At 40.4% G+C, this 12091-nt stretch overlaps 1 protein-coding gene across 3 annotated transcripts in view; it reads right to left on the bottom strand.

The window, feature by feature from the left end:
* Positions 1-4927: 4927 nt before the first annotated feature.
* The window catches only part of LOC140541677 (oxysterol-binding protein 2-like), an 85752-nt gene continuing 78588 nt past the window's right edge, over positions 4928-12091 (bottom strand). For all 3 annotated transcript variants that reach the window (XM_072664413.1, XM_072664414.1, XM_072664415.1), the window contains one exon: positions 4928-11729. In XM_072664413.1, the coding sequence (XP_072520514.1) occupies positions 11587-11729 (143 nt within the window). In that variant the 3' untranslated portion in view covers positions 4928-11586. The remainder of the gene's footprint in view (positions 11730-12091) is intronic.

Below are 12091 nucleotides of genomic sequence, written 5' to 3'. Positions count from 1 at the left end.
CCTACCATAGCTTTGAGTTATATGCTTTTTAAACCTACTATAGCTTTGAGTTATAAACTTTTTAAACCTACTATAGCTTTGAGTTATAAACTTTTTAAACCTACTATAGCTTTGAGTTATAAACTTTTTAAACCTACCATAGCTTTGAGTTATAAACTTTTTAAACCTACCATAGCTTTGAGTTATACACTTTTTAAACCTACCATAGCTTTGAGTTATACACTTTTTAAACCTACCATAGCTTTGAGTTATACGCTTTTTAAACTTACCATAGCTTTGAGTTATAAACTTTTTAAACCTACCATAGCTTTGAGTTATACACTTTTTAAACCTACCATAGCTTTGAGTTATACGCTTTTTAAACTTACCATAGCTTTGAGTTATACGCTTTTTAAACTTACCATAGCTTTGAGTTATAAACTTTTTAAACCTACCATAGCTTTGAGTTATACGCTTTTTAAACTTACCATAGCTTTGAGTTATACGCTTTTTAAACTTACCATAGCTTTGAGTTATACACTTTTTAAACCTACCATAGCTTTGAGTTATACACTTTTAAAACCTATAGTTTTGAGTTATACACATTTTAAACCTACCATAGCTTTGAGTTATACACTTTTTAAACCTACCATAGCTTTGAGTTATACACTTTTTAAACCTACCATATATTTTTTATAAACATTTTAACCCTAAATGCTTTGAGTTATAAACTTTTAAAACCTACCATAGCTTTGAGTTATACACTTTTTAAACCTACCATAGCTTTGAGTTATACGCTTTTTAAACTTACCATAGCTTTGAGTTATACACTTTTTAAACCTACTATAGCTTTGAGTTATACGCTTTTTAAACCTACTATAGCTTTGAGTTATAAACTTTTTAAACCTACCATAGCTTTGAGTTATACACTTTTTAAACCTACTATAGCTTTGAATTATAAACTTTTTAAAGGTATTGTATTTTTGAGTTATAGGTCTTTCTAACCCGGTCTTAGTTCTGTTCTGTGGTTTTGGAGAACCCTGCTGTTTTGGTGGGGGAGGTTCTGCTGGCTCGGTCAGGAACCCCCCAGCGAACACTGCAAACTTCAGGACACAAAAGAGGCTCATAAATTCAGCTGTTTTCGGCTCCTGTGGCTCCAAAGTCGTCTGAGAGCTTGAGCACTGCTCAGTTTCAGACTAAAGCGGAGTTAAATTAACTTCATTCAAAACGCCGTTCAGTCACAGCTCGAGTTTAACGAGACTAGCGCCTAAATCCTGTCTCTTACAAGCGTCTTCTAGCTCCGCTAAGCAGATTAAAACGACATGGTTGAGCATTAAAAACCTACAGAAAGTTTAAGGTTTACTCACAGTTACTCTCCGCACTCTGACCCGCTTCAGCCCGCCGGAGACAGACCTGCAGAAATGCGGCCAGCCAGGCGTTCAGACCAGCTCCTAGCAACCGAGGAGCCTAGCAACCGAGGAGCCTAGCAACCGACGCTCCCCAACGGCCCGATTCAAACACTGGGGTTTAACTCGAGGCTAAGTTTACATCTCAGACCTGAGACAGGTTCATCACTCAACCCTGAGACAGGTTCATCACTCAAACCTGAGACATCTCCATAACTCAAACCTGAGACAGGTTCATCACTCAAACCTGAGACAGGTTCATCACTCAAACCTGAGACAGGTTCATCACTCAAACCCGAGACAGGTTCATCACTCAAACCCGAGACAGGTTCATCACTCAAACCTGAGACTGGTTCATAACTCAAACCTGAGACAGGTTCATAACTCAAACCTGAGACAGGTTCATCACTCAAACCTGAGATAACTCAAACCTGAGACAGGTTCATAACTCAAACCTGAGACAGGTTCATAACTCAAACCTGAGATAACTCAAACCTGAGACAGGTTCATAACTCAAACCTGAGATAACTCAAACCTGAGACAGGTTCATCACTCAAACCTGAGACAGGTTCATAACTCAAACCTGAGACAGGTTCATAACTCAAACCTGAGATAACTCAAACCTGAGACAGGTTCATAACTCAAACCTGAGACAGGTTCATATCTCAAACCTGAGATATCTCAAACCTGAGACAGGTTCATAACTCAAACCTGAGACAGGTTCATCACTCAAACCTGAGACAGGTTCATCACTCAAACCTGAGACAGGTTCATCACACAAACCTGAGACAGGTTCATCACACAAACCTGAGACAGGTTCATAACTCAAACCTGAGACATCTCAAACCTGAGACAGGTTCATAACTAAAACCTGAGACATCTCAAACCTGAGACAGGTTCATAACTCAAACCTGAGACAGGTTCATAACTCAAACCTGAGACAGGTTCATAACTCAAACCTGAGACAGGTTCATAACTCAAACCTGAGACATCTCAAACCTGAGACAGGTTCATAACTCAAACCTGAGACAGGTTCATAACTCAAACCTGAGACATCTCAAACCTGAGACAGGTTCATAACTCAAACCTGAGACAGGTTCATAACTCAAACCTGAGACAGGTTCATAACTCAAACCTGAGACAGGTTCATAACTCAAACCTGAGACATCTCCATAACTCAAACCTGAGACAGGTTCATAACTCAAACCTGAGATATCTCAAACCTGAGACAGGTTCATAACTCAAACCTGAGACATCTCAAACCTGAGACAGGTTCCTAACTCAAACCTGAGACAGGTTCATAACTCAAACCTGAGACAGGTTCATAACTCAAACCTGAGATATCTCAAACCTGAGACAGGTTCATAACTCAAACCTGAGACAGGTTCATAACTCAAACCTGAGATAACTCAAACCTGAGACAGGTTCATCACTCAAACCTGAGACAGGTTCATAACTCAAACCTGAGACAGGTTCATAACTCAAACCTGAGATAACTCAAACCTGAGACAGGTTCATAACTCAAACCTGAGACAGGTTCATAACTCAAACCTGAGACAGGTTCATAACTCAAACCTGAGATATCTCAAACCTGAGACAGGTTCATAACTCAAACCTGAGACAGGTTCATCACTCAAACCTGAGACAGGTTCATCACTCAAACCTGAGACAGGTTCATCACACAAACCTGAGACAGGTTCATAACTCAAACCTGAGACATCTCAAACCTGAGACAGGTTCATAACTCAAACCTGAGACATCTCAAACCTGAGACTGGTTCATAACTCAAACCTGAGACAGGTTCATAACTCAAACCTGAGACATCTCCATAACTCAAACCTGAGACAGGTTCATAACTCAAACCTGAGATATCTCAAACCTGAGACAGGTTCAGAACTCAAACCTGAGACATCTCAAACCTGAGACAGGTTCCTAACTCAAAACTGAGACAGGTTCCTAACTCAAACCTGAGACAGGTTCATAACTCAAACCTGAGACAGGTTCATAACTCAAACCTGAGATATCTCAAACCTGAGACAGGTTCATAACTCAAACCTGAGACAGGTTCATAACTCAAACCTGAGACATCTCAAACCTGAGAGAGGTTCATAACTCAAACCTAAGACAGGTTCATAACTCAAACCTGAGACATCTCAAAACTGAGACAGGTTCATAACTCAAACCTGAGATAACTCAAACCTGAGACAGGCTCATAACTCAAAACTGAGACAGGTTCATAATTTAAAACTGAGATAATTCAAAACTGAGATAACTCAAAACTGAGATAGGTTTAAACATGTTTATGACTTAAAATTAGGTTTGAAAAGCTTTATAACTAAAACATGTTTAAACTCATCATACTTGTGAGCTATAGATCTTTCTATACATGTCTTAGTTTGGAATTATAAGCCTTTTTAAGAAACCTTAAAGCGTAAATGAAGCATCATATTTTAAAATTCAGACTTTTTAAAGTATGAGTGTGTCCTTAACTAATGGCAGCACAATGTCTCTGAAAGCTTTCAGACTTGTTCCTCTGTACTGTTGATCCAGGTGGACGTCTCAGTTTCTACATTTTTAAATGTATATGTATCAGCATCAGCAGATATGTTCATGCAAAATATTGGATATCGGCTCAAGCCCACAATTCCCATCCCTCAAAGTATCCAACTTTACCAGTATTCCCCATACAGGTTCTCCACCGATCTGAAGGAGTCTTCAACCAGGCAGAGAACCTACACAGAACCACCGGCTTTACTAAAAAACCCTTAAAACTCCTTTTTTTAAAAAGAGGGTATGTTTGACTAATAAGGTTTTAGGAGAGCCACATCAATGCAGGGTTTAGTGCTGTCTCTGATTTCACATACCTGGTTCAACTCACCATCTTATTCCCATTGTAATGCCTCCCTCTGCTGGCCTCAGTGGGAAGTCCATTCTCAAGGGCTGGCCTACGCCTCTCACCTGAGGCTCTGCTCCAGGCACATATACATTTATACCATTTAGCGGATGCTCTTATCCAGAGCTACTTACATATTACAGTACTGGTAATACGGAGGTGGACCGTCGTGGTGTTAGGAGTCTTGCCCAAGACTCTGGTCTTGAATTGGTGTAGCACAGCACAGTCACCCAGACTGGGACTCGTACCCCAGTCTCCCACATGGCGTGGTAGCTCCCTGGCCTGTAGTGGTGTTAGAGTGTGGAGTCTCCATGACACTATCTATTGGATTTTGACATTCTGGATGGATATTTTATATATATATATACACACACACACACACACACAAATATATATACACATACATATATATATATATATGTATATATATGTTATTTGACCCCTACCTGTCCTGATGTTGAATTTTGCCTTAGCACATGCAGTCTACCTTAACCATTCCATCACACCCATGCCCTTCATTCAGATCTTCAGTGCTGTAGACCTGAACCACCACCATTTTTTGCAGAAGCACCCTCACCATCACACATTAAACAGATCCAATAAACGAGCACCACCCACAGTGTGAGCAAATCTCTTTTAATACAAAATATTAAAATCTCAAATCAAACCACGGAAGCTTGATCAAAAAAAAAAAAAAAAAAAAAAAATTAAAACCTCTGCCTAGCTAGATCATCTTTGATTATAAGACACATGTTTCAGTTAAAATCCAGATCTGACCAAAAAAAAAAACCCAAACAAACAAAACCAGCATGTATTAGCGCCATTATTTACGCATCTCGTCATTTACTTATAATTTTCATATTATTTCTTCTAGTTATCTTCTTTTGTTATTACAAAATAGTCACACGAGTCCAGACAGGTAGAACACTATACCTGTGGTATACCTAAAGTCTACATTCTTAACAGTTAGAAAACATAGCTCACACTAGACGGTGGAACACCTGTGAAGTCTTGTGTCGTACCATTTGTAGAGACCACAGACTTCGCCAACCGGCTTAAGACACAGAAACGGAGAAGGGTTTGAGGTTTCAAGGGTTCGAGGGTTCGAGAGCCTGTCAACACAGAGAACGTGAGGTCTTCAAACCAATACATTGGTGTTGCATTCAGAAAGTCTCCCTTTTTATAAATAAACCATATACCCAAAAGTTTGTGGACACGTGTTCATCTAATGTTTCTTTTAAAATTCTAAAATACTGAATAAAAATATTTAATAAAATAAAATAAAAAAAGTAATAAAAAAAATGTTTATCCCCTTTCTGCTACAGTCACATTCTCAGCTATTCTGGAAAGAACTGCTGTAAGGATCTGATTGCATGTAGCCATTGTTCACAGTTCCACTGCTTCACAGCTCAATGCTAGGGGGTGCTAGATCCCTTTAGCTCACCCGGACCCAGGACTCTGGATCACTCAGGTCTTGTTCTATTGGTCTATGCTTTTCAACACTGGAGATTACACAGACCTTTGTCAGAAATTCACTAAAAAGAAGGGTGTCCACAGACTTTTGGACATATAATATACTTTAAAAGACATGAAAGATCTTAGTGCGCGATTTTAATACTTGTGCCTGGTGTTCATCAGTTGTGAACTGACCTATCTATGCTCCGCCCACAACTGCGTGCTAGGTTGGACAAGCCTTACAGAATGCTGGGAAAATTTCTATTCACCCTAAGAAGGAATAGAAGCTCAGAAAATACGTACGTTACTCACATCAGACTGTGTTAGATGTTAGTCTAGAGTCAATAACATTGGGTGTGTCACAACTGAGTACCAATTAGAGTAAAGGGCCCTATTTTAGCGACCTTTAGGCCCCGTGCAGCTTGATTTAGGGCGTCTTTGCTATCGTAACGACGAGAAAAGTTCACCTTGCGTGGCTCGAAACACAAAAAAGTCATGTACGGAGTCTCTTAATTAATCATGGGTGTGTTTGTTTTGGGCGTAACATGCAGTAATAAACCAGTCAGGGTGTCTCTCACCGCTCCCTTTAAGAGCCAGGTGCGGTCAGTCTGACCTTGGCAGGTTGCTATTTCAGTGGTGTAAAGCGTGGGGGGGGGTGTGTACAAGCGTTGGGCTGCACATGCCTGTGTTGACAATTTACTGCCGAGATAGCATCGAACATCTGACTGTTGACGAACGTCTGTCTAGGCTGTTTTCAGTCAGTGGCTCACCTCCTGTGTTTTCTGTTGCCAAGATAGCAGCAATACGCCAGAAACTGACCTGAACACCCCTCATTTCGAGACCACCACGCCCATCGGTGTAGATATATTCACAAGCACTGTTGCTGTTTAAACGACGCAGGTGTGAAAATAGACTGTTGGCGGGGTGTAAGATAGCAATGACCATCGCAACGGGCAGGGTGTAGGATTAGGCCCTAATAATAATAAGGTTCAGGTGAGTATGAAGGATGTAGTAGGGCTTTGTACAGGTTAGTATGTTAATACTTTGTGTGCTAACCTGCCAAAGTATCAGTGTGTAGTACTCAACTGGGACGCAGCTGCTGACTTTCCAGTTTAAAAAGCTACGCTACTGAGCTGGACTGTATTGTTGTAGCTAGGTATTGTGGAACAGTGGTATCTCAGTAGTCTCTAGGCTAGTCTAAACTACAAACACTGTGAGGCTATAAGCTAACTGAGAAGGAAGCCAGGCTGCTAAGGCTAATGCTCACAAAGCATTACAAAGCTCAATGTCATTGGTGGCTACGCTAGCATTCTGGATTTTCCAAAGGGAGTAAGAATACAGAAGGACGTTAGCTCGATTTTACCACCTCATCACCTCACCTAAACATCAATTGAAATAAATAGCTAAAAGTTAAACAGTTACTCATTAAGCTGAATGAGTTTTTGCTGACCTTCTCTAAACCTCATCCTACCCGGAAACTGATGGTATGGAGGAAAGCATTTGTGGGCAGCACATGGATACGTCCGTTCACCTCTGACCATTTCTCAGCTTGTAGAGAAGAACATGGAACATGGTGTTTACCATGTGCTTGAGGAACACTGAAAGCACTGAAAGCACCTGTTCAAATGTTGGAGGTTGATGTCTAGCTAACAGTGGGAGCTGATTTTCCTTTTCAACTACAATTCAACGTCTGCCCAACGTTAGAGTCCAACATCTTTCTGACGTCAAATTGATGGATATCTGACTTTGATTTCAAACCAAAATTCAACGTCTGTCCAACGTTAGAGTCCAACATCTTTCTGATGTCAAACTGGCAGCAATCTGACTTTGATTTCAAACCAAAATTCAATGTCTGTCCAATGTTGGAGAGCTTTGTCAAGCCAACATTGGCTTTTGACGTCAACCTGATTTTTATTTTCAAATAAATTCAACGTCTGCCCAACGTTAGAGTCCAACATCTTTCTGACGGCAAAGTGACAGATATTTGACTTTGATTTCAAATCAAAATTCAACATCTGTCCAATGTTGGAGCACTTTGTCAAGCCAACGTTGGCTTTTGACGTAAACCCGATTTTTATTTTCAACTAAATTCAACGTCTGCCCAACGTTAGAGTCCAACATATTTCTGACATCAAATTGACAGATATCTGACTTTGATTTCAAACCAAAATTCAACGTCTGTCCAATGGTGGAAGGGCTCTGTCAAGCCAATGTTGGCTTTTGACGTCAACGCGATTTTTATTTTCAACTAAATTCAACGTCTGTCCAACGTTAGAGTCCAACATCTTTCTGACATCAAAGTGACAGATATTTGACTTTGATTTCAAACCAAAATTCAACATCTGTCGAATGTTGGAGGGCTTTGTCAAGCCAACACTGGGTTTGGACGTCAGCTTAATGTTTATTTTCAACTATAATTCAGTGTTTGTCCACATTTGAGATTGACATCAAGCCCGCATTGGCTTTTGATGTCATCACGTTTTGTATTTGTAACAAAATTTAGCATCTACCCAACGTTTGAGTTTAAATCTTTCCCAAACTGTCAGATATCTGACTTTGATTTCCAACCAAAATTCAGCATCTATCCAAACTTAGAGTTTGATCTCAAGCCAGTGTTGGGTTTTGACCATGTGCTTGAGGAAAAGCTTTACAGGCTTTTAAAGAGGTTTACAGGCACGAATCTCTTCAAAGGGACAATGTGGCTGTGTTGGAGTGTGGAATTTCTGTAGCTAGACATATTTCATATAATATTCCCATTCCAAAAAAGAATAATAATAAAATAAAAATTACATACAAAATAACCATCAATATTCTCATATTAGTATTTCATTAAAAGAGCTACTTTCATTGTGGTCTACTGCCTCCTAGTGTTGCAATGCATGATTATATGCTTTTCCTGCTCTTAAAGGGGAATTCTGGCCAAAATGAGAAAACGCAACCATCGCTAAATTGCTTGGAACGCGCCGCCTTACTGATGAAAAAACAAAGCTCTGTGAGGCGAGGCTGTTCATCAATGCTGAACCAAGCCAGGTAGCTAACGCTACTGCTTTTAGAGTACCCCATCAGTGGCTACGCCTGCAGTCAGAACTTTCCAAATGGATGCATGACTAGAATACTATCAGCACACATAATGCATGCTGGGTATTGTAGTGAAACCCCGAATTCTTTTAAAGCAATGCTGCCCAACTAAAAAAAGAGTTAGGCTGGAACGCCCCTTTAAGGAATTGGAGCCAAAAGGCAGGATGCTGAAACAGCGCCCCATCCGATGTAGGATAACTGTGTGGTTTGAGTACATGGTTTTCTGTTATTTCCAAAATATAGGAAAATGACTGTTAGTGCTACATACAGTATAGAGCAGACAGAAATCAGGCTGAACTGTGCTGATGTGTTCCTTTAACTCACCATTCAGATCAACTGGATGTTGAGCATTTTTGGATACCACTAAAGATCAGGCTGTAACATCTCTGGTATGACTTTAAAGTGGTGCGGACTCTAGGGGGCATCACTGAGCAAACTCATTAATGGCTAATTAGGGAATAATTGTCTTTCTTTTTAGGGGTAGGAGATGGTTTAGGGGTTTTCGAGGGTTAGAACACATGATGCCTGCCTGAGGCTCATTGGCTAACGTATAACTAATAATCTAACAGTTCAGAGTAAGAGGAGTCATGTGAGTGTTAAAATACAGCTTATATATATATATATATATATGGGGGGGGTGTTCTGAAAATACCCAGCTGGCCACAAACGTCAATAAATGTTAATATCTGGTTGAACGCAAGTCTGCTACGTCTAATGCCAACTTAGACGACTCTATTCTACCTTGATGTAAAATACTGACAAAACAGGTGATGTTGATATTTAGTTGTTTTTAAGTTTAAGTGATGTTAGGGAACCAAAAGCCAACGTCTTTCAAACCTCTCATGCCAACATCATGTTGATATTGAATGCCAACATTTAGTCACGAGGTATAGTAACCAAAACTCAACATCTATGTAACATTAGAGCCTGATGTCAAGCCAACATTGATTTTTTATTTTCAACGTCTGTTCAATGATAAGGGTTTGAAGTCGTCAACACCGTTTTAATTTTCAATGGAGATCCAACATCTGTTGGAGGATTAGGTCAAGCAAATGTTGGCTTTTGGCAGCAACCCAATTTTTGTGTTATACGTCTGTTCAATGTTGGAGGTTGATGTCAAGCCAACACCGGAACCTAATTTTCAAGTCTGACCAGTGTTAGAGTCCAACATCTTTCTGACATCAAATTGACAGATATCTGACTTAGATTTCCAAGCAAAATGTAACATCTGTTCAACGTTGGAGGGCTTTGTCAAGCCACTGTTGGGTTTTGACATCAACCCCATCTTAATTTTCAACTAAAATTCAACTTCTGTCCAACGTTGGAGGTTGAGGTCAAGCCAATGTTGCTTTTGGTATCAACTCAATTTTCATTTTCAACACCTGTACAATGTTGTAGGTTGATGCCAAGCCAACATGGGAACCTAATTTTCCTTTTCAGCTAAAATTCAACGTCTGACCAACGTCAGAGTCCAACATTTTTCTGACATCAAATTGATAGATATCTGACTTTGATTTCCAACCAAAATTCAACATTTGTCCAACGTTTGAGGGCTTTGTGAAGCCACCATTGGGTTTTTACGTCAACTTAACTTTTAAATTTTCAACTAAAAATCAATGTCTGTCTGATGCTGGATTGATATTCAAGTCATTGATATTAGGTTTTGAGGTCAACCCGATTTTTATTTTCATCTAAATTCGAACTGTTTGAGGTTTAAGTCTAAGATCTTTCGCCAAACTTACATCTGACAGATATCTGACTCTGATTTTCAACCAAAATTCAGCATCTGTCCAACCTTAGAGATTGATCTTGGGTTTTGACATCACCTGATTTTCTATCAGTCAACATCTGTCAAACGTTCAGTATCTGCTGGATAGTTCGTTCAAACGTTTGCATCATTTCCACATTTTTTTTTGTTGCTATTATCCACAAATACGTTGATATTTTCTCATTCATGTGGAAAATTAGAGCCCGTTTGAATCCGTTAAGTTCAGTGTATCCTTTTCTTTAGTGTACCTAGTCCACCCTTCAATGGGATATGCAAATTACGTCAAAACGATACGCAACACTTAAGTGTACTGATACGCACTTTCTAAGAATGAAGTGTGAGCCTGTATAGGACTGAATCATCTGCACACAGTATAAATATCTTCTCTAATTAATGCATCTGTGATAAGTGGAATCTCTTTCTTCTTCAAGCTCATCCTGTGTCTTCCAGTCAGGAGAGAGAGAGGGGAGAGAGACAGAGAGAAAGAGTAGGAGAGAGAAAGAGATGAAGAGGGTGAGGGTGTTGCTGAAGAAAGAGCACCTGATTTGGTTTGGAAGAAATCAAGGGGGCCAAGCACTTGGCAATACAGTTCAATTCCTCTATTTCTTGCACACCCACTCACCCACCCACCCCAACACACCCCCACACAAACACAAACACACACACACACACACAAACACACACACAAACACACACTTTCAGGTGAGCATTTGGAGAGGTTCTGTGGATCAGATGTCCCACGTTCTCCATTTCCCTTCATCATGTGAGTTTGTGTGGTGATCTGTGTTTCTATGCCTGTGTGAGAAGTGCAAATACACACATACACACACACAGACACACTTCCCTCACACGCTCAAGAGTGGTTGCTGTGGTCTCCTGAGGCAGGGGTCATGCCCCCAGGCCTCCATCACTCTGTCTGGAGGTCCTCATTCTGTCCCAGCCTCTTTTCGTTTGTTTGTTTGTTTGTTTGTTGTTGTTGTTGTTTTCCTCAGATCACTTGACATGTTTCAGAAAATATCCGGACACATACTCCAGTCCTGCTTCTCTTTGGCCTCCCAGTAACCTCCTTTATACACAAAACTGGTCTCCCCGGTCAGAGGGTCCGTCCTCTGGTGGAACCACAGCGGCTGGTAGCCCTCGTACTCCCGACCTGCACCAGAACACACGCAAACACAAAGACGTCATACCTCCACGCCCATTTACAACCCTGTTATCACCTGACACATGCTGGCTTTCCTTTTATGGTAGGTTTGATGAACTCTGCTCTGATTGGCTGAATTACAGCGAGGCAACATGATGGCTTAAACAACTATGTAGCATAGCTTAGCTTTGTTTTCGCGTAGTAACCCGTATTCCCATAACTAGCAGAGTTTGGAGGTGATGAGCTGCTTTCCAGTAAGTGGGTGGGGTTTATGTAAATTCTTTGGGGGTGTAAATAAAAAAGTCAAGACTGTGATGTAACAGTTTTGGGGTTTTGGAACTGGCCTGTTTTCAAGCTCTGTTTTGGCTCTG

Source organism: Salminus brasiliensis, chromosome 20, assembly GCF_030463535.1.
Source record: "Salminus brasiliensis chromosome 20, fSalBra1.hap2, whole genome shotgun sequence".
Classification (NCBI taxonomy): Eukaryota; Metazoa; Chordata; class Actinopteri; order Characiformes; family Bryconidae; genus Salminus; species Salminus brasiliensis.
The sequence above is the reverse complement of the archived record's forward strand: the minus strand, read 5'-3'. Positions and strand labels throughout refer to the sequence as shown.